This window comes from Chenopodium quinoa, unplaced genomic scaffold (assembly GCF_001683475.1).
Source record: "Chenopodium quinoa cultivar QQ74 unplaced genomic scaffold, ASM168347v1, whole genome shotgun sequence".
Taxonomy (NCBI): domain Eukaryota; kingdom Viridiplantae; phylum Streptophyta; class Magnoliopsida; order Caryophyllales; family Amaranthaceae; genus Chenopodium; species Chenopodium quinoa.
This window is the reverse complement of record NW_018744582.1, coordinates 2307350-2335283: the sequence shown is the minus strand read 5'-3', so window position 1 is coordinate 2335283 and position 27934 is coordinate 2307350. Positions and strand designations below refer to the sequence as shown.

The following is a 27934-nucleotide window of genomic DNA, read 5'->3' as shown; positions in this document are numbered from 1 at the left end:
TCTCCTCCTCTCCTTCTCTCTCCTAAAATGTGGGTTCCATGGGTGAAGAAATCCTCTGTTCGCACCCACACAAGATCACCCTCCTCCTTCGATGACCACCCTCCTTCACCAATTCACCTACATTCTCCCTCTTTAAAAGACATTGAAACCCTCTTCAATCACCACCCTCCTCCATTACTAACCCCACTTCACAAGCATTCTTTCTCCTCTGCTTCCTTCAGTCCGGCCCACCACTCCGTCTCTTTCAAGGACGTCAACTCTCTTTTCTACGATGACCCGGCCCGAACCCAGTCCCGGAAGCCCTCGGTTTTCAACCGGGTCAGGACATGGGCCCACCAGCCCGACCCGCCACCAGACTCACACAACAAGGTGGTCGTCTACTACACCAGCCTCCACGTGGTGAGGAGGACATTCGAGGACTGCAAAACCGTCAGATCAATTCTTAAAGGGTACAAGGTTAAAATGGACGAACGAGATTTAGCGATGGATGCGAGGTTCGTAGATGAGTTGCAGAGGATAATTCCTTCTTCTACTCCAGGGAAGAAGGCGAGTTTACCGACGGTTTATTTTAGTGGAAAGTACGTTGGTGGGGTGGAGGAGATCCGACGGCTGCAAGAAAGCGGGGAATTGAAGAGGATGATCCGAGGGCTGCCATTGGATGAAGGAGGGATTTGTAAAGTGTGTGGAGGTTACAGGTTTATAGTGTGTCAATGGTGTGATGGAAGTCATAAGGATAAATCTGGGTTTAAGAGTTGTTCAATGTGTAATGTCAATGGTTTGGTTCAGTGCAGTTTTTGTACTTCTGTTTTGTTTTGATGTATTGGATTATTTCTCTGGTAAAAGTGAAATGGTAAAAAAGGGTCTTTTGGTGGTTAGTGGTGAAATAGGTAAAAGGGAAAATGTGAAGGTAGAGGCTAGAGGCTAGAGGTAGGAGACTAAGAGTATAAGACTAGGAGTATAAGGCCTTCATAGTTTCGTTGGTTACTTCGGCCTAGATTGATAGAAATAGTTAAATTGGATAGTAGTGAATTTTCATGAATTTAGGCGGTTTTAGTTTTATGTTTGTGATGCCAAATTTTGTAAAGTAAAAAAGTTGAGAACATGGAATTGAATAGTGGAATATAGATATTTTTGTGCATTTTCGTTTGTGAAAATTTTCAATAATGTTGTTAATTAATGGTGGAGGAAAAATGTGTATCATATCTCCAGGATCTTAGGAAGACTTTAAGCTATATATCCCGAAGTTTAATTTTGTTGTCGGAGTCGGGAGTTATTTGTATTACGGGAAGTGGGTTTTGAACCGGTGATGGCCAAAATTACAATCAATCCGTCTTGATTGCAATTTTAAATAACTATCGCGCCATAAGTCTCATTTCATAGTAATTATTTTTAATTTATTTTGAGTATCATCTTGTTTCAGTCAAATTTTTTAATTAAATCTTTAGAAGTTAAATGCTGTTGAAGATATTGAAGTTGCTGACTTGGTTAATGAAGCCGAACGATTAGTTATACACAGCCAACAGAGCATCTTATTACATCAGTTAGTCATAACAAACTAATAGAATTCTGTTACAGCTAGCCATGAGTTTGTTAGAGCAGATCACTTGTATAAATAGAAGTTGCTTAATCATTTTCTGATTATTCAGAAATATACAATTGTAATCTAGAATTTTCTCTCTCTAAGTTCTTGAGCTCAATAAAAATGGTTCGATCAATTCTTCTCTGATTTTCTTTGATTTGTTCACAATAATTGTTCAATTCAGTTTTTGTTCTATAATTTGACAGCAGTATTAATGCTTACTCCGAAAAAATGTCAACTAAGGAGAAAAAAAGTTATCAGTTACAATATTATTTCACGATATCTTGCTTTAAATATAAGCAAAAATTAGCAACGTGTCAAATTGTGATACACAATGAGGAATTTTTGTTTTGTTATTTTTTTTTTTTCAAGTATAGTTTGGTTTGAAAAAATTCCAAACCAAACCACAAATAACTCTAGGAAAATGTTCTTTCTCAAAAAAAAAAAAAAAAAAAACTAAAACTCTAGGAAAATGTTGTATAGACGTGCATAATCAATCCAATATCAGCTCCTGTACAACAATATCTGATACTTAAGGTAACAAATATTCAGTACTAAAGAAATGTTATTATGCATTTTAATCTAATTTTATTTTGAAACTTGGACGAAATTTATTTTTATTTTTAAGGGGAGTGCCCAAAAAAAAAAAAAAAAAAATCAACCATGAAAACTTGAAATTTTGGTCAAGTTTTGGCAAAGCTGTTGATTTTGACTCGTTACACAAGGCCTTCGTTTCAACTGTTGAAATAATTAGCGACATTAACATTATTTTACATGGAAAGGATACATTGCATTGATTGTCCACAAGTTTATGAGTGATTCGGCCCAATATTTGATGGGAGTAATATCATGATGAAGTTTCCCTTGAAAAATTGAAATTATTTGTTCAATAATCAGTACAGCATCAAACATAATCCGTACGTGAAGTAGTTGTTTATGATCAACTATCATTAATTAAATGTCATGGAGTAGGCGTTAGTTAAAATAAGCTATGAATATTGTAAAATTATACAAAGTTAAAAAAAAAAAAAAAAAAAAAAAAACTACAGACCTCAGCTTGTATTTTTTGTTACACATACACTAAATTTGTCGTTTTTTTTAAAAAAAAAAATAAAAACAATATTGCAATTATACAAAATCAATCTTACATTGGCGCATCTAAGTGTAAGATGGATGTTTACAACAAAAGCTAACAGTTATATTTCTAGCAAGTACTATTCCCAAATTCACGAAAATATTTGTTAGATTGATAGTGGTATACTTCGAAATAATATTTTAAAATGACATTTATTATTGCATTAACTTTGTAAAATGTTGTTATTTATTAAAATAAAAATATATAATATGCTAAAACAACCTATATATTGGATCAAAGTACTATATAGGAATTACTGAGTAAATAGTGTTATGATATATTCCCTCCGTCCCGTATTGATGTGCTCGTACATATATTTTGATTCTCATTTTATCTATTCCGTACATATAATTTGAAATTCAATTTAAATTCATTCATGAATATGTTTTTGTATCCATTTTATTCCTTTTATGATAATTGAATCTCTTTTTATCCTATAACCCTCAATTTTATCTATTCTAAAATACCTATATATGTTTATGAACATTTTTAGTTTATCCATTTACATTTGTTTAATGATTTATGTACGTAGTATGTTGATGTAGATACATTTTAAAATGCAAATCTTTATACTCCGTACTACGGAGAGGTTAGTTAAGAGCTTAAGACACTGAAGAAAAAAGGTCCACTAAAGTTGACTTAAACTTGTTTGGATATTTGGGCCTAATGTTTAATTTAAACTCAAAGGCTCATATTTCAAGTCAAGACTATTTAGATGGCGAGTTACGGAGTAACTGATTTGGACAACGCATTGGTTGATGATTAATGAGGAAATTAGTACCAGAATGTGGAATGATATTTTAACTTAAGTTTTTTAGTCAGATATTAGAACATTTATTATTGCTTAAAAGTTTATATGGATTTTAATTGCTCTTGTTTCTTGTACAATAACCTCTGAATGTCATGTAATTCATCCATTAATTAATTATCAATCAAATTAGTTTTTGATCCGAACAGTCCTTTCATCGTGCGCTGGAATAATTGTATGTTTTACGTTTTACGTGGATCCCATGTTCATGTATCTTCCAATATTCAACTATTCTGAAACTGCCATTGATGCTCATATAAGATCAATCCTTGCTACTGTTGGAGATCTCCTTCGATTATTTTATGAAGCGCCTGGTTTTAGGGTTTTCAAAAGGAGACGACTTGTCATAGAGCCTGGTGATATAGCGATCAACTACCTCAAGTCCACTTTCATTCTCGACTTTATAGCTGTATTGCCATTGCCTCAGGTAAAAAAAACTGTCTTATAAATGATAATGCTTGTCTATCACTGGTTAATATCTCATTAAATTCATATTAATAATCACCCAATAACACATGATAATGGATATTAGGGGTGTACACATGATGATAACATATATATTAGGGGTGTACAATAATTCGTATGCAAGAATGAACACTGACATTGGCCGTCTTACTTTGCACTAAGGCTATAATTCACTACCTCGTGCCCAGAAAGGTAAATTTGGGCTTATTTGACAATTAATTGTTAATTAGGCTTGTACACTTAACTTGTTTGACGAGTAGGCATCATTTGTGTTTTTTATTATTTGATTGAGTAAACTAGGAGTATTTGTAGTTATTATTGGAGGTTTACAATGATGTTTAGTAATATAAAATCAGCTGATGGTTAGTTGTTTTATGAACAAATTAAGTAATTTTTAACAAAGCAATCCAAAGTCAATGAGAAGGCCATTACCATATTATTGTTAGCTTGCTGGTTTGCCATCTAAGTTTTGGGGGAAATTCTATGTGGCTGGCCACACCGTGTGGCCGAGGTTACTCGAATTACTCTGTTAGGGGTTACTCTGACCGAATCCCTCAAGTAACCCCTGACCGGGTAACTCCGGCCACATGGTGTATCCAACCACATATAAAAACTTGTGCCAAGTTTAAGGTTTGTAACATGGAAACTTCCGACTCATTCAACCCTTTTTGTTAATTTTTCCTCTGGAATACTAAGATTAGAAAAGGATTGAGGTCTACATTCTTGACCTTTCATAACGATGTTGCAATACAATGCAATCAATCCAGAGCACAATGCTATTATGTATAGAGGTGCTCGTGATCATTTAATGCAAGGATCTTACACGATTCTTCTGTGTTTTTAATTGTAGGTTAAATGGTATCATATCCTAGCATCGGAAGACCATACTGATATCTATACCTATCTTAATTTGCTCTTCTGGATTCAACGTCTTCCGAGGTTGTTTGTTGTGGTACATTCAAAAGCAGAAATTACAAAAACGGCTGGTGTTTTAACGAAGAGTGCCATGTCAGGAGCATTCTACAACCTCCTCTGGTTTATCAATCTTAGTAATGTGAGCAATGTTCACCTTGGCTTTAACTATGATTAATTTAAATGGAGAAGAGTTCTCATTGATTCAATTCACTTTCTCTATCAATTCATGGTCTACTGAGGATGCAGATTTATGGAGCTGAATACTATCATATGCACATCGACTGGCTAACGAAATGCACAAGGATAGTTATAGATGAAAAACATTTGATGCCTCAAAGCCTTGATTGGGATCAGCTCATCTCCAACTGCACACAAACGAATAATATTGAGCAGGGAATATTTGCCAGTGGCTTGACTAATAAAATTGGGACTAAGAATTTTATCCAAAATACATGTTCTGCTTTTCATGGGAACTCCAAAGCTTAAGGTATGGTGCCAGTCACATTATCTGTTACCCTTTGTACTTTTCTGTCATTCATGTTTGTAGACAATGTTTTTTGATAGTCTTTATAGTTGTTTACTGCGAGTATGTCTGCTCTTCTAAACTCAAATTCTCCTAGGTCTCTAATGGCATAGGTTGAAGGGAGCTTGTAACAACGTATTATATTCATGGTTTTTCCCCCCTTTTTCTTGCAGTTCCTTAGGCCAGAATTTCACAACAAGCTTTTCCACTTCTGAGTCAGCTTTTAGCATTTTAATCACCCTATGTGATCTGATTACACGGATGCAGGTACTTTTTAGCATAACACTGAATTTATTCTTGCAGAAACAAAAGTGTTTCTCATTGTGATTTGTTTCTCATGGGGTATGTGTCGAGATTTGGGGCTTCCACTCATGACACATACGCGGTCCCCCACCAGTGAAAAAATCACATTATTTTCCAAAATGTCATTATGAGAAACAAAAGTGTTTCTCATAATAAGGAACTGGGGCTCCCTCATTTTTTTGTAGTGTGTTGAACTAGAATGGTGGGGACTGGAGATGAGAGGAAAGGAGAGGCGTGGAGTGGAGAGAACGAGAGGGGAAAAAATTGGAGGGGATGGAATGATTTGATTCAAAAAGAGAATTGAATCTCATTTTCCCTTTCATTCCGTTCCCTTCAATTTCTTTGTCAGATTGAGATTGCATCCAAAATAGCATTAGCGCCATTAGCTATCTATCATATAGGCTTTCTTATACAGTTATACTACTATGTGTATATGTCCTAAAAATTTAAGAAATTACAGCTTGTTTTCCTAAAATTCTTCTAGCTAAAGACCCCCATCGCCCATCCTCTGTTATACATAAAGGGTGGCATACAGTCCATGGAGGAGGGAGAAGAGCAACAAAGAGCAAGACGAAGAGAGATAAAGGAATGGCTAGATTACCACCACCCAATCTGAGGAAACGCGTTGATCTGGCCATTCAATCCGAATGGACTCAAAATGGCATTGATGTTGGACTCACTTCCTATGGACCTTAGGTCTGAAAAGTCATTCAAAGAAAAGCTATTCAGGTTTGGAGTAAGTTGAACCGGTGAAGTATTGAACATCGAATAATTATGTGATCACTAATCTATTATGTTAATGTTGTTTATAGAATTATAATTCACCCAATTTAATTCTTCACATACCATTATTCAGTCTTTTTTTATTTTTTTAGGTGGATGTTTTTTTTTTTGAAGTAAGGTGGTGGTAAAGTTGGGCACGGGACGTAATATGCCATATGAAAGGAACCCATACTAAGGTGTTGTTTGGTTGTCTTTAATTTCTGTAGCACTCAAATTTCACACGAATTTCCTTTTGGCTATATTGTTTGGTTGACATTGATAAACAAAAATGGAGAAAGTCACATTTTATTGGGAATTTCAACTTCTTACAAAATATGAGAATTTATTCACAATTCCTAGGATTTATAAATTCCCACATGTCAACCAAACACATTTGTCTACACCGTAGTTCCTAGGAATTTTACAAAGAAAGTAATTTCCCATAAATCGAAATTTCCCATGAAAATTTATTTCCTAAGTTAACCAAGTGAGGCTTAAATTTGTTAATTGGTTAAAAATGAGCATATTGCTGCATAATCTTGCTCAAAAGGTCCAGTCATACTACACTTGTGCCAAGTATACTAACATCCACACACATCTCATGAAAAATTATTTTGGGATTTTTGGCACACCAAAAAGTGATTTAAGAAAACACAATTTTCTATTCTTCTTTCACATAAAGGTGTGCCACAGTGCCAATATTAATAATAGATGTACCAAAATTAATTTTTACATCTCATAATCCATCCGCGTGTCTCTCGTAGAAATGGTACAATAACAGGGTTACCACAAGCTGATGCCGGGCCGGCCATGCCCAACTCAAGGTGGTAGAATCCTCCAGTCCTCCTAGGCAAGAAAGTACAAAAGCCATTAGTCACGCGGGTCCGTCAACATAATAAAATCAAACAAAATAATGATGTCTGGACTAACTCTTTTACTTAGTCTTCAGCTCAACGTAACATCCAATACTTCTTACACATCACTTTCTCCCTCCATTAATTATTTAATTCTAATTTTCTCTGAATTTTTTTTCCAATACACAATTACAACTGTACCTTCCTTTCCAACACTATTCCCTGTTTGTTTTTCTTCAAGTCAGCCTTCCTTTTTCAAAAAGTCTTCCCTCCTAAACCCCATTTTCTACCCCCTACTACCCTTCCATAATCACCATTCTTTCTCTCTCCAAACACACCTTTATCACTCTGTTTTCCCTACCCTTTATTTTAAGGGTACCTCACCTGAATTGGGTATCTTTGTTAGGTAATTAACCAAGTCCAAAGTTTAATTCTTTACTAATACTTGCCAATTGGGTATTTTTCTGAAATTTTCAGAATTTCAGATTCTGAGGGTTTCTTGTGGAATTGGAGCTTATTTTAAAGACCGGGTCAAAACCCAGTTTTTTTTTGGGGTAGTTTTTGTTGAATTTTGGTTGTGAACTATGTTTGGTGTTTGATGAAAGAGAGAGAAAATGAATGATTATTGGTGGACCAATGGGTTCTTTACATGGAGCATGCTGCTTTTACTTGGTATTTTACAGCTCAATTTCATCTTTTCTTCTTCTCTCAATCATGAAGGTACTTAATTCTTTCAATTATCTTTTGTTTGTTGTAAAATATTATTTTTGTGATTGTTATATGAATGATCAAGTGATTAAGTAAATGACAATGTTATTTTCGGGGTAACAATTAAGAACGCAAATTCTTGTATTAAACGGTCAGACCAAGTATTAGTTAGTCGGAAAAATTCAAATGTTAAGCAAAATACATAAAAAGTTACCATTAGACGCGCTAAAAATAAAATTAAATTGGATGATCAAGTGATAAATTTTGAATTTGGGTGATATAAACAGGAATCGCTCTATTAAAGTTTAGAGAAAGAGTGGTAAATGATCCATACAAAGCATTGTCAAGTTGGAAGGAGGAAAATGGAGAAGCAAACCCCTGTTCATGGTTTGGAATTGGGTGTGTTGGAGGACGTGTTGTTTCCTTGTGAGTTCTTCATTTTTTTCATTTTCTTCTACTTTTTGAATTTTGATTGTTTCTTTTTGTTTAAAGCATTACATTTTTCCGACATGATTTTTACTTTAACTCTATTTTTAATGATGATGTTGATATAATTGTGCTTTCCCCGTTTTAGGAAAGGTTGGCATATTTGTGAGGAAAAAAATAAATAAAAAATAAATAAAAAACCGAAGTATATATGAAGGTTGTTAACTGTTAAGAGTTTTCGATTACCTGATCGAACTTGTGAACTTGTTTTCACTTATATGAATTTATTAGCTCTAATCCGAACTAGTAGATATTCATGAACTAATGACTTTCTTCTAAGCAAAACAATGCGGAAATTTTGTAAGCTTTATAGCTGTTCTCCAGCTTATGAAGTTACTACTAATATGAGTGTTTTAAAGAGAGAAAACGCTCTAAAAATTGTGAGGGCAAAATTAAGTTATGAATCTAACGATTCTAATCTAACAATGCATCCTATAGTTACAAGCTGAGAACATAAATATTTAGAAGGTCTTATTACAATGCCGAATATTTAAAGCTCTAAAAAGTATTGATAATTACCTTCCTAAAACAAGCAAGAGAAGTAACTTAACAGCTTTAAGTCAAGCTGTTAATCTAGCTGACTTGAGCTTGCTGCCTTGCTCAGCTGGCACATGCTGTTTGCTTGCTTCTAAGTTCGAATCCCCTGACTTGCACGATGTTGTAGGAGCTTGTGCCGGTTGATTGTTGTGATATACTTCCACAAGACTTGTTTGAACCTATTTGCCTTTTGTTAAGTTTTGAACTCGAAACTTCTGAAACAAGTGAAATCAAGGCAAGGTGTGATGAACATAGCCATACTTAGTCATCAAAACTGACAATGCACTTATCCCTTATTGAACTAGTAAACAATCTGACATGTGTGATTTGTTACGTGTAATATATAATAGGTATAGTGGTACGCTTTTGGACTATTATTGTGCTAATGTTTGATGAGTATTCAATCGGTATACAATCTTTTATATGTTGTTTATGTCCTAAGCTGTAGTAAATTTTACAGGAACTTGATAAATCTTTGCCTTGAGGGAACACTAGCTCCAGAACTTCACCATCTGCTGCACATAAAGTCTATGTAAGAATATATTAAAACATATGAAGTATAATACTGTTTGTAATTTTGTTCTCTCTTTTCTTGCATTTATGTCACTCTGAAGTCTTTTGCAGCATATTAAGGAACAATTCCTTTTCTGGATTCATACCTAAAGAATATAGAAATTTGAAAGAGTTGGAGTTGCTAGACTTGGGTTACAATAGATTTTGCGAACCAATTCCACGCGAAATTGAACAAAACATCCCAACCCTGTAAGTTGCAGCAACATATTTGCATACATACTACAGAGAATATTCTGATACAATGTTGTTTTCTCTTTAGTCATTATGTCCCACCCCTGTTTAATCTGCAGTTTATTAAACAACAATGGATTATCCTGCCACATGTCTCCTGATGTAGAAGATACGACGCTTCTTGAAATTCATGAAGATAAGAGCCAGCTGAATAATTATGTGGAAGTATTACCACATCCTAGGTAATGTGGGACATTTCACATGACTGTAGGGAGGATTTACAGGTTATTTATCAGCAATACATCTACAAGAGAATTTCTCTGGCTACATGTTTAAGAATTAAGGCCTATGCATTAAGATTCCTCTTAAATGAAACTGCTTAGCATAGAAATAATTGAGATTAAACGATTTGCTTCTTGAGGGTAAAATGTTGTTTTCTTTGGTGAAGTGCTGATGACAACTTGCTCTTAACCTTAGGCAAAATGATCATGCAGAAGAGGTTGTACATTCGAGGATACTACAAGAGCAACTTCGAGGTGAAGCTCGAGGTTCTGAGCCTGATGAGGCACGTGCAGGTGTTGAAGCTAATCATCATCATTCTGCTGAATCTCCAATTGCAAAGGCCCCATCAATTCTTACGAGAAAATCCCCACCCCCTCCATCATCAGATCCTGCTTTTAGAATCCCAACACCTAATTTGACAAAAGAATCCTCATCACTACAGCCGCCTCCACAACCTCCCCCTACTCCATCAACTGTTAATTCAAGTAATAAGTTAATTCCAATAGTGGCTGGAGCAGTAGGTGGATTTATCGCATTAACTCTAGTTGGTTTATTATTATTCCTATTACGAGGCAACAGGATCAGAAAGGCAACAGGATTGAGTGGTCAGCTTAAGAGAGCATTTGTTGCAGGTTTATATTTTTATTACTCTTTTTTCTTTCTTTATTTATTTATTTATTTTAAAATTTTCTTCTCTCATGGACATGTTGAAGTTTAAGAGAATTAAAGTTGTGTAAAATTTTGTTATTTGAACATTAGGTAATGACAGATCAGATGGACTCAGCAGTAATAAGCCAAGCTTTATCGAAGGTTAGAATCTTCCTAGTTTTATGTCAGCTTTTAGATTATTTTTTATAACTAATCATGTAGAGAATATTGTTTGTTACTTTTATTTTACTACTTCGCTCAAAGAATTGTAGGGAACGCATTCTTCTTAATCCGTAAACCCTACTAGTGTAGACTATCTAACTAAGGATTATGCTACATAGATTCATTCTTCTGGAATTCTGGTACAACAACAAGATCCATACTAGGTATTGAATATTGTTGCCTTTGATTATAGTAGCATGTTGAAACTACTAACAACCCTTCAATCGTTAAGCAGTGCCAAAATACCATAATTTCAGCTTCTGTTATGACTAATCGAGAACTATATCTTTGTTTCTTTAATATATGTTCTTTCTTTTTATATTTTTTTACATTTTCATGTACAAAAGTTTAACCGTTACGAATTTCCATTGCAGGGATGCCAAATCTGAAGAGGTCTGAGCTTATAACTGCTTGTGAAGATTTCAGCAATGTCATTGGATCATCATCTATTGGTACGATATACAAGGGAACATTTTCAAATGGCGTTGAAATAGCCGTTATATCTCTTGTGGCAGCTTCTGCCAAGGATTGGTCAAGAAATCTGGAAACACAGTTCAGGAAAAAGGTAAAATTGATAGAGAAAAAAGTGAGCAAGTTATGAACATTATCTTGGACTGAAATGCTTAATTAATAGATTTTGTTCCCTTTTTCGTTCTCCAGATTGAGACTTTATCGAAGGTGAACCACAAAAATTTTGTCAATATTATAGGCTATTGCGAGGAAGAGGAGCCGTTCACTAGAATGATGGTTTTTGAATATGCTCCAAATGGCTCACTCTTTGAGCATTTGCATGGTGAGTATCTAACTCATTCAAATTTATCTTCAGACTGTAGACTGATGCAATGTGGTGATAGCTAGATAAATAAACTGTGTTCTTTTTGTTCTATTGTCGTTTAAAAAGATTGAAGCTTGAAATTACCTCAAATCTCTCTATTCATGTACTTGAACTAACTAAACTCATTCTGTTTCAAAAAAAAAAAAAAAAAAAAACTAAACTCATTCAAAGTTAGTATAGAAGCAAGAACTGTTGCTCCACTCATCCCAATTTGTTTGGCTTGCTTTGAGTGAAGGACGGAATGAGGATATTGGATGAATGTTGCTCTATAATGTTTTAAGGAACAGACATTTATTTGAAACGTATGTGATTATTACGGAGAACCTAATGAACTGCAGAAACAATATTCTGATTCTGTAGTACTGCACTTTGAAGAAATATTGCTGGGCCAGCTGACAGCCTATGCTAGATTAGCAACTAATTTCAGTTTAATATAATTTGGAACAGATAGTTCTTGGACCTGTGTACTGATGGGATTATGTACTTATGCTGCTAATTCAGATATTGTCTGGCATAAGAAACTACAGAAGTAATACCTCTAGTTTCAGAACATAAAAGACTTCCTTTTATAAAGAGGGAAAACCGAGAGAGATTATCCATGTTAAACTATTTCGAATAAGATTAACCTTAAAATAAAAAATCTAGTAGAGTTAAAAAAAAATGTGATCAGGATTGTAATATTTCTGCTAGCTGATTGAGTTTATCATCCTGGTTATGTTTTGCAGTAAAGGAAGCCGAGCATTTAGATTGGGCTATGCGGCTGAGGGTTGCAATGGGAATGGCATACTGCCTTGAGCATATGCACCAACTAACACCACCAGTGACTCACCCAAACCTCAACTCATCAGCAGTGAACCTCTCTGAAGATTATGCCGCAAAAATTTCCGATTTCTGCTTTTGGAATGAAGTGGCTGTTCCACGAGTGCAGCCTTTGGCTATTGGCTTGAGCAGTGTAAGTACAACATCAGTTGAACCCGGGAGCAATGTCTACAGTTTTGGCTTGTTGCTTCTAGAAATGATGACTGGTCGTATCCCTCATTCCGCGGAAAACAACTCACTTGATGGTTGGGTGTTGGAATATATGAGAGGGGAGAAACTTCTTAAAGAAATGGTTGACCCCATGTTAAGACATTTCAAACCAGAGCAGCTCGATAAAATTAGTGAGGTAACAAGAAAATGTCTTCATTCTGAACAAAATAGACCAACAATGATAGAAGTTACTGCAAGATTGAAGGAAATAACAGGCATTATACCGGATAAAGCTGTACCACGATTCTCCTCTCTTTGGTGGACAGAACTTGATGCTCGTTCTGTAAATGGAACCTAGAAGTTATAATTAATGGTTTTTGAGTGTTTTTGCTGGTTTTATTTATCTCGAAATATAAAGCAGTTACATTTTTTCATTTGCTTGTTACGGTACAAATTTAGCATGTAAAGTTTGATGTCGTATTTATAAAGTATGAAGTACACTTGATGATTCTATATTACTGTAACTATATGAAGTCCTACCTTTTTTAAAAAAGAAGGGGGAAAAAAAAATCCATTTCTGTGTTTGTTGTCTGAAGTTGGGCTCTCCAAACTTCTAATGCATATATTTTTTTAATAGAAAGTCAACCTTTCCTACAGATTGGTTAGCAAAGTTCAAATCCTGTCTCCAAAATCTTTTTTTAAGGGCACCCTATTAAAAACATCTTGTATTTAATTTGGACATTTTATTGGGTTAAGTTTCAGATTAAAATTTCCTTAACTCTGTACAGTCTAATGTAATTTTTTGAGCAAAATTTTCACACACGTGTAGTTTCTTTCCTGTAAAAGAAACTCATGTGGAAGTGGAACCTTCAGATCAGCTTCATTTTGGTTCAATGGATTTGAGTCATGCCTAGATGATCAATCGTTTGGTTTAGTTCGGATCTATTTAAATCGTCCTAAATATGATAAAATTAATCATATTAATTTTCAATCATAGTTGACAATTCAGATAAGGTAATTTAGGTTCATTTCCTTTTTTCTGATCTAGGTCTGCTTGAACCTGGATAACACATAACATTAGAATTCAAGGTATCACAGATCGGTCCAATTGGCGGTGAAGTGATCTGCACCTGATCATGAATTTAAATGAATACTTCTATTTTTTTTTTATACAAATTATATTTTATATGATGTTCTTCACGTCAACCACCACTACTTCTGTTTTTGTTGATCTTCTCCTTTCTACTGAAGCCTGCAGGCTGCAGTAGTTGCCTGCATGTCCAGAGTCCATTTTCTGAATTAAAAATGGGTGTTGACAGTTGACACTAACCTTAGTAGCACCCACGTACGTTGAACAATTATTCAGATTATAAACTTTAAATACCCCATATTAATCCCTCTATTCCTAAAACAAAAACATAATCCAATTTTCCTAAACACAAAAACAAGAAGAAGAAAATGGCAAGAACCCATAATTTGTTTCTGTTATCAGTTTTGCTCCTAGCTGTAGCCGTTACTTATGCAAGCGCGGATGGATATGGAGAGCATAAAAGTTCATATCCAAAACCATATGCACCACCTAAAATAGTATCTGATGTTGTGGTGGAAGGGGTAGTCTACTGTCAGAGCTGCAAGCACTCAGGATCATGGTCTTTCCAAGATGCAAAGCCCATTGGTGGTGCTGTAGTCAGTGTTACTTGCAGGAATTACAGGAACAGAATCACCTACTACAAGGCCTTCACTGCAAACGACGAAGGCTATTTCTATGCTCAGCTTCAGGGATTTTCGATGAGGCATCCGTATCTGGATCATCCTCTTCAGGCTTGTGTAGTGAAGCTGGTTTCTTCCCCTCTCGAAAGCTGTGATGCCTACACTAACATCAACTATGGTGAAAACGGAGCTAAGCTTCGGTTTGAGAAGAAGAAAATAATGTCCAAGAATTACGACGCTGTGATTTATGCTGCTGGTCCTTTGGCCTTCCTCCCTGAATACTGTACTCCTGACGAATACTGATTTATTTTTGTGTGATTAGTTTATTATCCTCGCCTCAGTTTACTAACTTTGGCGTATTGTATGTGACTTGTGGGGTTCTTGTCTAAATATGAGAGCCATTTTGTATGTTCATGAATACTAAGCATTAACATTTTCTTACTCAGCAGTCAGAAATAACATTTCTCTTTGCCTTGATACAATTCTGATGATCTCAGACTACCAATAGAGGTGCAAAATTGGTGAAAGAAATCCACATAGTTAAGTAAGCATGTGTTTACAATTAAAAATAAAATAAAATAAAATAAAAAAATTACGAATAAATGAGTAGAACAGAAGATAGGATAAATAGATCCATTCGTTTCAAATTTGAGCATTAGCCATTAGGGGAAGGCAACACTATAGGCAAAAGTTTAGCAATGGTACAAATACATAATAACATAAGCAAATTTTGTTTGCACCCTAAAAAGAAGCAATACAAGTATCATTCCCTAAAAGTCCAATGGCATCTTAAAGAGGTCATTTATATCATCCATAGCTTCTTTTGTGAAAATGGTTAGTTCATGTAAGTCAAAGTTATCTTTGCTTGAAGATTTTCGTGGAGGTCGTGGACCTTCCGAATTATTGAATTCATCATCAGCAAGAATTGAAAACCCACCAAAATCGTTATTTTCTGACACGGCTGCTTTTTCCTGCCTTTTCCTTCTGGTGGTCCTGACAAAATCAATTGGCTTCCCAAACATGTCATTAATATCTTCCATAGCTTCTTTAAGATTAATTGTTGGATCCACCAAGCCATGGTGGCAGATATTTTCCACCTCTGGTTCATCCAGAATAGCTGAACCAACAAATCTACGAACAACTGTGTCCTCCCTAAATTTGGTTCTAGTCTTTCTGGATGATTTCTCCACTTTCATCTCATTGGAAGACTCTGACTGATGATCTTGAGGCCTAAGAAATACATACGCATCAACCTTGGAAGAAGATGACGGGGAGTCATCTGCTGACGTTTGGGTCTCACTTGGTTCAGAATCATTGCTCATCTCGTCATCAACAAAGATCTTGAGTGGTTCTTGGGGAGACTGATCAGTTTTATTTTTTGGCACTAGAAATTTTTCCTCGTCACTTTGGCAGGTTGATCCAACCATATTATCCGGATTCTCATCCATAAACACCTCGAGTACATTGCTTGTGCTCTGATCTACCTTGGGTTGCCCTCTATATGTTCTTCGAACAACATTAGCAGGCTCTATGGGTTCTTTGAACATGCTATTTATGGCATTCATAGCCTCTTTCATGTTTATGGTAGGTTCTACCAGGCCATGGTGACAGGCATCTTCTGCTTCAGACCTTCCAACAATTGCAGAATCTACAAACTTGGCCACAACAGAATCATCTCGGTACAACTTGCTACCAGCATTTTCCTTTACTTTATTTAGTGGCATCATATTCTGAGAACATTCTGTTAATATGTTCCTAGAATAGGTATGCTCTTGCTCAATGGAACTTCCAATAACTCTGCATAAATTTTCATTATTCTCCACAACGCTACAACCTTGGCCAGTGGTATTATGATCAGACAGAGGTCGCTTAGTTCTCCTCTCCTCACGCTGTGTCAAAATAATGTGTTAACAAACTCTTCTTGGTCCCTTCAAGTATAAAGCGGTTAAAAGTTTGAGAATAGAATTGGAGGAACCTGAACTCTCTTGTTCCTGTGCCGCTTCATACGTTGAATAAACTGCTCATATGATTTCTGCAATTCATCTAAAGGTTCTGCAAGGCTTCACAGAAGTTCACAGGACATGAATAATACCCTGAAGCACAAATTAAATACTCAAACATCCTAATGCATGAAATAAAAAACTATAGAGGACTGAAAGAAGACAAAGATTTCATACTTAATGCCTAACATAAATGATATCAGTTCATGCATGGCCCGCTGTCAATAGCTAGGACACAGATGGACACAAGCACACCATTAAACTGAGTATACATGGAAACTGGAGAATCTTAGTTCTTGATTGATTGCATCAAACTCCTACTGGTATTTAAAACCAGCTATGTGTAAAGTGTAAACCTCCTGAGTCATAATCACATTTTACAGTCAAGCAATTCATGTCACTTCTCTGTAGTAATAAATTGAATGGAACAATAACTATACTAAGTCGCCTGTGACTTCACCATGCCAAATTGATTCCTTTGTTTCCATCTGCACAGAATATTTTGAATTTTTGAAAAAAACATCCAAAAACCATACTATCAGAAAGCTAAGTTCAAACATGATCAAACGTCTCCAATCGAACACTAGACAATATTCTGAGATATAAGCCAGTATTCCATTCCACATAGCCCATATTTGAATGGACTTCTAATGTTCTCCTCCACATAGGGATTAGCAGAGAACTGCTGATCAGTGTCAGACATCAAAGAGAAATATCTTCCATATATATATTTCAATTTTGGAGTAGGCTAATGTTCCTTTCACCTAGAAAAATAACACAGGTTTCCCTTCAAATAAGTTCAGTTTCTATGAATCACATAAGATTAATACTAGGCTACTAAGTTCAGAGTATAGGCTTAAATTTACTTCAGGGCTGACAAAATTAGTTTTCGGTTTCAGAGTAAGCTCAGATAAGTTCAAGGCTAATAAATTTGGATACGTTGCGAGGTTTTCAGATGCTAAGTACAAACCCAAAGAAGTGCTAATTTTCCCCTCCTTTGCATCCTATCTCTGGCTAAGTACATGAGCCTCTATTCATTAATAAAAGGGCTATGTGCTATTTTCGTAAATATTACATCATAAAGGTGTTCAGATTTCACCGTAAAATTGTCTATGAGGCTAAGACTGTACCATGCCAAATTAATTGTTTTGTTTCAATCAGGCACAGACTTTTTTGAAAGAATCTTCCAACCATCAAGTACTATGAATAAGCTCTGTGCAAACATAATCAGACATTTTCAATCAAACATAAGACCTTTACTTTAAGACAAAAGACAGTATTCCATTCTACTTAGCTCTTTGGTTGGGCATAAAAGTTGTATATTGTTCTCCTCCACATCGTGATTAGCAATTAGCTCTTGAGGAATAGCTAACTATTTCCTCATTCATAACCAAACTCCAATCATAGCCACATGAACCTCCACTCTTTCAAAAAGGCTAATGTGTAAACTTCTAAAGTTCACCTTTCATAACTCCAAACAAGAAATATGATCAGATTACAGTCATTACACCCTAAAACCCTATTTGAAACATTTACTATGAAAACAAACATGCTGGAAATCGAAACATATGATACATTTCACATTTTCACTAGAAAAACACTCTACCTTGTTCAATTAAGTTCATATTTTTTCTTTCCAAGAGTAAAAAAAGGCAGTAATAAGGTCTTCCCTCTTCAACCCCACTTACCACAAATGATCAACAAAAAAAACCTTTAGGGTTTCACCCAAAACCCCATTTTCGACAGCTATACAACCCACATTGATGAAATATACCACAAGCTTACATAGTACAGCTACAATATACATATTATACACTTTTCCCCTTAAATAATTTCATTTGCATTCTTCAAATTCGACCAAAAAAATAAAAACTACCAAATAAATTATACAGTTACTTACTTTTGAACCCCCAAATGATACAATTTCTCAGCATCATCAAATTTCTTAATCTTCTCATAATAAAGCGCATAAGCCTGGTAAAACAAAGCCCGCTTAACCCCAATTTTTTTCATCTCCATAGTCCTTAACAACGCCTTCGGATCATCAACAAAATCCATCTACACTCCACAATTGAAACCCTAAATCAATTAAACTTTTTTCACAGATTCTTGAACTGAAAATTCAATCAATTAAGAAAAAAAAGGGGAAATAATTACCAATTGCAACCAAATGCGGAGATATCGGAGGTCATTGCGATAACGGCGGTTCGAATCGAAAGTCTGAGCGCATTTTTGAAGAAATCGAGGGAGTTTTTCTTTGAGGAGATGGGGTGGTAAGCTGTTCTTCATATTGCGAACTCCGCTGCCATTGATTTCGAGCAAGTTGGTGAGAAAGGTAGTGAAATTAATGAAGAAGAAAGAGGGAGGAGAGAGAAAGTGGGTTACCTGAGCCATGGAAGAAGAGGGTCGTTGCCGGAGTAAGATTTGATGTCGGAGATTAGAGATGAGAAGAGATCGTTGTGATTTGTGCTCGCCATTTTTGCTCTGTTACAGAGCTTTGGGATGAGGGAAGGGGGAGAGGAAGAGGAAAGTGAGAATTTGAATTTTGATGAAGGCGTTTAGCCGTTAGAGACCTTAGAGTAGTATGTGACTACTTTGAGGGTTTTGAGGCCCATATGAAAAGCTAAAGATCCAAAAAAATATATATATTGTTTGCATAAGCTAAAGATCCAATTCTAAATTCTTTCAACGAAAAAAAATTAAAAAAAAATCCAATTCTCCCTAGTAGAGACGATTAAAAAAAAAAAAAAAAAAAAGGCATAAATAGATTTTTCAATTTTTCAGGACGGATTCATACTTTAACTAGTAAAACTATTTTTTTAGGCTTGCCTAAATCCACACTACACCGGATTATTACATGGAGCATTTCATGAAATCATTATACATCAATACCTAAATTATTATCGATCATATCAACAACAAAGATTTTTGAAATTTTGAACACGACTTGTGCAAGCCAAATGATAGTATAAAGTCGAGTAGCAACATTATTTATCAATAATTTCTTTCACTCATATGTGCAAAAATTCAACTCAAACAAAGTGTCTTGATTATCTTTTAACAGACATTTTATTCTTTTTTTTTTTTAACATTTTGTGGTACAGTATTTATTTCGCTTAAATTCAACTCAAACAAAGTGTTTTGTTTATCTTTTAACACACATTTTATTCATTCTTTTTTTTAACATTTGATTACCTTTTAACACACAATTTACTCTTTCTTTTTTTTTTAACATTTTGTTGTACAATAATTATTTCAATAGAAGTGAATTTTTTTGAAAAAATGACTTTGTTCCTTTAATTTTGATAAGCAAATTTAACATAATTTAGTTTGCTCATAGTATTTAATATTTACCATATTATCATTGGTTATATTATATATGGAGAGTCTATTCTGTACACCCGAGTATACCATACACCCGGGATTATTTGCTCATTAATTTTTGCTCATTTAATAAATTAGCAAAATAAATGACCAAAAATTAATGAGCAAATGACCCGAGTGTATATAACAAATTCTATTATATATGAGTTAATATGTTAAATATTTGCGTATTAAATCCAAATACCTAGCTTTATTTTTGTAATAAAAGTGTACACATTAATATTAAATTCACTGCATGTCATGCAAATAATTGTATTCTTAAGGTGTAGTGTAAACACAAGCTAATGTTAGTTAAATCAAGAATTATGACAAACCAAATCAAATTAGGTGACTAATTGAAGACAATCTCAATCATATGTCCTACTCCTCACTTTATATTGTTGGTTATGACCTATGTTGCACGGAAATTGACACGGACACGATACGAATACGGGAAAACAACAATCCTGAAATAGGGGACACGGGTAAGGCGTATAACAAGGCATATAATATATCAAAAAAACGAGAATTTGACAACCTATTCAATAAAACATTAAATAATTAGCCTCAAAACACACAATTTTAATTAAACAAGTAAATAAACAAAGTGTACGAATATAGTCTCATACATATCAAGAAACCATCAAACCAAATACATGTCTTAATAATAGTGTTACAAATCATAAATAAAATAAACATAAGTACTAATAGTTTCATTCTTCACCATCACCAAGTACATCATCAAAAATCATATTTTCCATCTCGGGTTCATCAAGTGAGAGCTCAGTCATCTCTAGAATACCAACCTCTCCTAGGTTGTCATGCTCATCTCCACCCACATCCCACAACTTAGATCTCCCCTTAGTGTATTCTTCACTTCTCCTAGAAAGTAATCGAAGGTTGTTATGAATGTATACCAAGTCTTGAGCACGTTTAGGAGTAAGCTTATTTCTAGTGCAAGATAAGAATGAATAAACTTATAGGTGCTCCAATTCCTTTCACTACAAGAAGAGGAAGAAGGTTGACCTAATAGCTTATAAGCTAAACCTTGAAGCATAGGCACTTGGGGACCATAACTGCCCACCAATTTTTAGCATCCATCAAAACCATATCATGCATGCAATCAATGTTGAGAAAGATCCCCTCTGATTTTTGTGAAAATATTGCAAATTCCGTGTTGATCTTGAATCTTTCATCGGGACTTTGGAAAAGCTTTTGAAAGCATTGTAATCTTTGTGTGAAAATTTCATTGTCGGCATTTGGAGCAACTCGTCCCGGGACCTCATTAAGCCATTCTTCCGTGTAAAATCTTTAACAACAAAATAAGATTAGCCATAAGAAATTAAATAAAAAAACAAGGAAAAATAAATAAAGATAATAAAGATGAATTAAATAAGTAAAACTTACCTTGGATTCAAAGAATGTGCTAATGAATGGAGTAATGTACTACCCTTACTCCAACGACTACTAAGAATCCCTTTAACTACATTAAAGAAGGTAGATTCTTCATAATCTAGTTTACCCTCTTTCTTGTAGATGGCATCTTTCACCTTTTGAACCATAATGTCCCATCTTTCATAAACCAAATGTAAGGAAATTTGTCAGTGTCACAAACCCTAATCATCTCATAGATTGGGCGTGTGAAATCAAGAATGTAATCAACTTTTTCCCACCATATTTCATCCAAAAAAATTTTCCATACATGTGAGGCTTGCCGCGTCGATAATCCTTGTATAAGGACCAATTCTCACTAATAACCACTACTACATTTTTAATCTAATACAACGGTACAAAATTAGCTAATACAACGGCTAATTTCATACCGTTGTATTAGACTAGGCTAATACAACGGTTTATACTAAAACAGGTCTAATACAACGGTTTATCCTAACCGTTGTATTAGAATAAGAACCCGTTGTATTAGACCTAGTCTAATACAACGGATCAAAAAAAAAAAAGAAAAAAGAAAAGTCGGGATATTAATTAGCCTAGCTTATAACCCACGCGTCTCTCAACTTTCCTCATTCTCTCTCCCTCATTCTCGCCTCTCATTCTCTCTCTTTCGAATCCTCGTCTTCTCTCATTCTCTCTCTCTCGAACACTCTCTCGCCTCTCATTCTTTCCTATTTGACTTGAGTTTATAAGGTAATATCAGTTTTTTTTTTTTTTTTTTTGGTTTTTAAGATCGTTTGCAAATCTTGTTTTCGTTTTCTTGTTTTCGTCTTCGTTTTTCTTGTTTTCAGATCGTTTTTCGCTTTTTAATTGTTTTTCAGATCGGGTTTTTTTCGTTTTCCAGATCTTGTTTTCGTCTTTGTTTTTTGTTTTTTTGTTCTTGTTTTTTCAGATTGTTTTTTTGTTTGAAATCTGGGTTTAATTGTTTTTCAGATCGTTTTTTTTTTCGTTTTTCAGATCGTTGTTTAGATCTTGTTTTCGTCTTCGTTTTTTGTTTTTTTGTTCTTGTTTTTTCAGATTATTTTTTTTGTTCAATTTCTGGGTTCGATCTCGTTTCTTCTGGGTTGGTTTTTTTGTTTTTTGTTTTTTCGATTTCTGGGTTCCTTTTTTTGGGTTCGATTCCGATTTCTGGGTTTGATTTTGATTGCTTGGTTCGATTTTGATTTCTGGGTTTGTTTTCGATTACTGGGTTCGAATTTGATTTCTGGGTTCGATTTCGAATTCAAGGTTCGTTTTTTCTGGGTTAGCTTTTTCTGAGTTCGTGTTTTTGTTCAATTTCAGGGTTTTTTTTCAGATCTGGGTTTGATTTCTGGGTTTTTTTTTTCAGAATTTCAATTTTTTTTATATCCGTTTTCAGATTTTTCAATTTTTCGTTCTTCGTTCTTCGTTTTTCGTTTTTCAATTTTTCATAACTTAGTTTTTCTTTTTTTAAATTCTAATGATTTAGAGATACATCAATACCAAAATTACGATGCGAAGACATTGATCAGTTGAACTTCTGGACTTGGACAATCTGGACAGGATTCCTAATCCAACGGATTGCCTAATCCGTTGGATTAGGTTCCTTTTACCGTTGTATTAGACCTAATCCAACCCTAGAAAATGTGACGGTTGCTAGCCGTTGTATTAGGTCTATTACAACGGTTTTGAGCACCTAATACAACGGAAATAGGGGTTGGATTAGCTCTCAAATGTAGTAGTGAACCATTGATTGAAGTGATGTTTTAAGGAGTTTCAACCATTTAAGCATGCACACAATTGAAGCAAAACGAGTATCGGCAATGCAAAGTAGTTTTAATGGAGAAAACTTATTGAACATTGAAAGCCTCATCAAATGATTCATTATGTAATTTTTAATGAACAAGGCATTTACATGAACTTCCGTTATCCAATGACATTCATCATATACTTCAACAATTATTCAACACATTCTTAGCTGCACAAATGCTTTTCATTGCAAGATTAAGTGTATGAACAACACATGGTGCCCAATATATATGAGGATACCTACCCTCAACCAACTCCCCTGTAGCCTTACAATTACTTGCATTATCTTTGATTATTTGAACAACATTTTGATCTCCAATTTCATCAATCACCTCACTTAATAAGGTAGCAATGAAATCTTTGTCCTTAATCTCACCCGAGCAATCAATAGCTTTCATAAACATAGGACCCGTTTCAGAAGCAATCATAATGTTAATCAAAGGCCTTCTTTGTGGATCACTCCACCCATCACTAACAATGTTAACACCTTTTGTTTTCCATGTGGCTTTAATAGGTTGTAATAACCTATCCACATTTTTGTCTCTTTACAAAGCAAAGTTGTTCTAAGTTTGTTGTATCCAGGAGGCTTGGCAACAATTGTATATGAACTAACATAGTAAGGGTTTCTAGCAAGATTAAAAGGCAACCCCCTGTGTAAAACATTCTAGCAATTTCAGAATCCAAGTGGTCACGAGATTTCATATTAAAAGCATCGAAAATTGTATTGTTTGATTTCCTCTTCTTTACATTATCAGATGAATCTAGTCTCACTGATGTAGCTTCAGTTGATGTGTGAGAAGATATGAGTTCATTTGAAAAAGGTGGAACTTTTGGTAACAAAGATTTTTTATAATCCTTGGATTCGCGATGAAACTTTCTTAGTTTAGCAAGGTCATCAATTTTCACTTTATTACAAGTTTGAATCCCTTTCCTTTGTTCACCTAGCAAATGAGCTTTCACTCTAGTGTATGAACCATTTTTAACTTCGCCGCAAAAGTTACATTTCCAATTATAATTTCCTCCACCACCCGATATTCTATCACCCTTAACAACAAACTTCCACAAAGGGTAAGGGTCTTTCATAGACTTAGATGAATTACTACTACCACTGACATTGCATGAAGTAGAGGAACTAGAAGCCATCCCTGACAATTTCAGCAAAACAACAATACAATTTCAGTTTTTCATGCTTATATCAAATGCATTAAAGTTTAATTATATAAGTCCAACAACTAGCCAACTATACAATATACATTAAAGTATCAAAAATCAAATTTTCAGTTCTTCATTTCTGAATTACATTACAGTATACAAGATGTATACATGAAGGATCAATTATGTACACTTGTTCCTGATTCTAATCAAATTAAAGTTAAATTAATTGAATGTATACATGAAGGAGCAATTGAATTTCAGAAAATTAATTGAATTTATAAAAAAAAAAAAAAAAAAAAACAAAGTAGAGAACCATACCTGGTGGCTGACGACGGACGACGGGCGACAATGAGACTGGTGCGTGGGTGGTGGCTGAGGACGAACAACGGTAAGAGAAGGCTAGCACGAGCAGCAGGTGACAGCAAGGTCAGCAACCCTAAACAGCAACGAACGATACGTGAGCTAGAGCACGCAGCAGATTTAAGACAGACTTGAGAAGTTGAGAGCGACGCTTGAATGTGACAGTGGTGGTGAGATTGACGGCCGACGGTGACGACTGACGGCGACGAGCTACAAAGTACTTAGGGTATCAGTTGTTGTGAGAGAATGAGAGGATTGAGAGCGAGTTTGAGACTTGGGAGAGGCAGAGCAACGAGCATCCCAAAGTGAGTCAATGAGGGTATATTATTACGATTTTAATTTAATTCTCATCCATCCTTTCTTTTAAAACTTTAAAGTGAAATATTTAGCGTAAGATAAAAGGTAACACGCCAAACAAATCCACAGAGACAACGTGTTATAAATACACTCTCCACAAACCCTAACGTTCGTACATTTCCAAAAATAACAAACTCGTAACCTATCTTGTCTCCCCTCTCAATTATAGTCCTCGTCCGGCAACTCCATCAATGGCACTAGAACCAATCATGATCTTCCCAGAACACCAACAACAATCCAACGATCACATTTTGAACGCTCGAGTTCGGCTCGCAACCGAATCAGACGTTCCTTTCATTAACAAACTCATCCATAAAATGGCCGAGTACTACAATCTCGCTCACGAATGTGAAGATACTGAAACCTCTCTCTTCGCCGCCCTCTTCAACTCGAAACACCAGCCTCTTTCAAACCCCTTCAGCAGTACTGTCAGTGTATTCCTCATTGAAGTCTCCCCTACTGCTCTCCCAGTACCTCCCCACCAGAATTGCCGCGCTATTGATCTGGCAGGTCACAAATTCGAGCCCGACACTATTCACAAGACCGTACACGTTAATCACCTCATCAATGACCCCGAGGAGTCCCTTTTTCGTACCGAAAAAGGGACAATAATCGCGGGTTTTGTGATCTTCTTCTCGAGCTACTCGACGTTTCTTACGAAACCCGGGATTCATATGGAAGATTTGTTCGTAAGGAAAGGTTATCGCGGTATGGGCTTTGGAAAACTATTGATGAAGGCGGTTGCGAACTTAACTGTGAGATTGGGGTATGCGAGAATGGAGTGGACTGTCATTACTTGGAATGTGGATTCTCATAGGTTTTATGAGAAGTTAGGAGCTCATATTTTGAAAGATTGGCGTATTTTTCGACTTGATGGTGATTCCCTCCTATCTTTTGGTCAGCTTAATAATTAGAAGTAAGTAAAAACTTGCGGAGTATTAAGTTGGGACAATTCAATTAAAATGAAAGAAGTGTCACTTAAATTGAGACGGCGATAGTAGTATTTAGGAGTTGATGAGAAACACATACCAAGTACTACTTAAGTTGCATAAATGTTATGTGAGGTCGATGAGTGTTTTTATATTATTATTTTTTAAATTGTTGCATTGTAATACAAGTATGAAATAAAGTCGATCTTTAACGAGAAACATGTTTTGAGAAGAGACTAACACTACCATGCATGGGTATTAACGAGAATTTTTTATTTTTTATTTTATTTATTTTATTATTTTTTTTTAACGGTGTTGGGTATGGCCCAAATTTTATAAGCCCATTATTTTGGTCGAAGTATTATCCATATTCTAGAGGCTTCCAAAATAATATCCTACTTGAATTTTCTATAATATTATGGACACAAGAAGGATGGAGAATTGAGGAAAAATCTAGAATTATTAAATGCCAATGAAAATTCTAGATTTATGCGGAGAGTTTAAAAATATCTACAAATGTGGAAGTTTCCACACAAATCTTCCAACCTCCATCTACACCTATAAATATAGGTCAAGAGCATTCAAAACAACACAACACAAAAGCACAACACAAGAAGTCATACCAAACACAAGCCTTTCTACAAAAATATCCTCCCTCCTTGTAATATTCCACTACTATCATAATACTCCTTGTGAGTTTCTTATGGTGAGAGTTTTCTTGTAATACTCACCCTCTCAAGAGTTCCTGTATTCTCCTACTTTCAAATAGTGGAATAAAAGTGCTCGTTGTAACACAAAATCGTGCGTTCTTTTATATTAATTATCTAGCCAAATTATCAATTCAATTTATACTTCTCAATCAAACACATCTCCGCTTCTGCTGTGCACTCACCAACCCTAACAAACGAAATGAGAAAATCAATTCACAAACTAAATTATAAATAATTATCAATATCACCATTTATTACCAGCAACCAAACAAGATTTAAGGTATGTTGAACTAATTCCATACGAGTAAGTTTTAATTAATCACGAAGATAAACAAAAAAATACAATACTAGTGGCAATTTCATAAATAAATTAATAGGTTGATTTATTTACTAAACTGCCATATTTCCTTGATAAACTTGTCATTTTGCAAAAATATAAGCTATTGATTTACTTATGTAATTGCCACTTAATTTACAATTTTTTTTGCTTACCTCGCTAATAAAATTGATTTTTCTTAATACAATTAACAAAATAAGGCCCGTTTCACTTCACCTTATTTTTAATGAATTGAAATTATTTTTGTTCAACTTAAATTATTTTTACTAAATTAAAATTATATTTGCTGAACTTAAAATATTTTTAAATTCCCTATTGTAATTCTTCTTTAAAATTACTTATTTTTACTAAACTGAAATTATTTTTACTGAACTGAACTTATTTATTGAACTGAAATTATTTTTACGGATTATTCCCTCCGTATTTAATTACTTGCTGAACTTCCCTTTAGAGACCTTATTTTATTACTCGTTCTATTTTGTTGAATTTTTTTTTTGAACAATTCTACTTCCTCCGTTACGTATTATCTGCAAAAAACTAGCTTGCACAATTCTCAAGACAAAATTTCTTGAACAAAGATTAAGAAATAGAGGGGCATGTGATTAATTGGATGAGAGAGAAAAAGAACTCCACCGCCAACACCCACATACTCCACCAGCAACACCAATCGGCCGCACAACCACCACATAAACACCCACGCCACCCTAACCACCGAAACCACCATATACCCACCCTGTCACCACCACAAGCTTTGAAACATGCCCAAAACCACCCCACCCAACTCATAGCCACCACAAACCCACCCCGTAACCACCCTCTAACCGCCACCATAACCACCAAAAACCCACCCCGCCTGACTCACGGCCACCATAACTTACCCCTCACCTATCTTACCCACCACGAAGACACCTCACACCCACTCCGTAACCACGATCTTTCACGATCAAGCCATCTTTCACCAAATTTGCTTTAGATCTGAGATTTCAAGCTTAATCTCAAATTCTCCTTTTTCCTAATTA

At 35.0% G+C, this 27934-nt stretch overlaps 4 protein-coding genes, 1 long non-coding RNA gene and 1 pseudogene across 5 annotated transcripts; 5 read left to right on the top strand and 1 right to left on the bottom strand.

The window, feature by feature from the left end:
• Nucleotides 1-27: 27 nt before the first annotated feature.
• LOC110699433 lies at nucleotides 28-7254 on the top strand (annotated as a pseudogene).
• Nucleotides 7255-7565: 311 nt separating this feature from the next.
• Nucleotides 7566-13353, top strand: LOC110699320 (probable inactive receptor-like protein kinase At3g56050). The gene is made up of 10 exons (XM_021876829.1): nucleotides 7566-8064; nucleotides 8340-8478; nucleotides 9536-9607; nucleotides 9700-9837; nucleotides 9939-10061; nucleotides 10297-10733; nucleotides 10861-10911; nucleotides 11346-11536; nucleotides 11632-11764; nucleotides 12532-13353. The coding sequence occupies exons 1-10, from the start codon at nucleotides 7959-7961 to the stop codon at nucleotides 13131-13133; spliced, it is 1992 nt and encodes a 663-aa protein (XP_021732521.1). The 5' UTR covers nucleotides 7566-7958; the 3' UTR covers nucleotides 13134-13353.
• Nucleotides 13354-14197: 844 nt separating this feature from the next.
• LOC110699317 (non-classical arabinogalactan protein 30-like) lies at nucleotides 14198-14926 on the top strand. Its single transcript, XM_021876828.1, has one exon. The coding sequence runs from the start codon at nucleotides 14234-14236 to the stop codon at nucleotides 14786-14788; it is 555 nt and encodes a 184-aa protein (XP_021732520.1). The 5' UTR covers nucleotides 14198-14233; the 3' UTR covers nucleotides 14789-14926.
• LOC110699316 (probable inactive serine/threonine-protein kinase bub1) lies at nucleotides 14864-19821 on the bottom strand. Its single transcript, XM_021876827.1, has 5 exons — nucleotides 18871-19821; nucleotides 18643-18787; nucleotides 18386-18543; nucleotides 16461-16545; nucleotides 14864-16374 (listed from the first exon to the last, which is right to left on the bottom strand). Exons 1-5 carry the CDS (start codon nucleotides 18960-18962, stop codon nucleotides 15256-15258), a joined length of 1599 nt encoding a protein of 532 aa, XP_021732519.1. The 5' UTR covers nucleotides 18963-19821; the 3' UTR covers nucleotides 14864-15255.
• Nucleotides 19822-20270: 449 nt separating this feature from the next.
• On the top strand, nucleotides 20271-23178 carry LOC110699319. The gene is made up of 2 exons (XR_002506887.1): nucleotides 20271-21993; nucleotides 22748-23178. It is a non-coding gene; the product is annotated as an uncharacterized LOC110699319 (long non-coding RNA).
• A 1124-nt stretch (nucleotides 23179-24302) lies between these two features.
• On the top strand, nucleotides 24303-26783 carry LOC110699466 (L-ornithine N5-acetyltransferase NATA1-like). Its single transcript, XM_021876967.1, has one exon. It carries the CDS (start codon nucleotides 25131-25133, stop codon nucleotides 25851-25853), a length of 723 nt encoding a protein of 240 aa, XP_021732659.1. The 5' UTR covers nucleotides 24303-25130; the 3' UTR covers nucleotides 25854-26783.
• Nucleotides 26784-27934: the final 1151 nt, after the last annotated feature.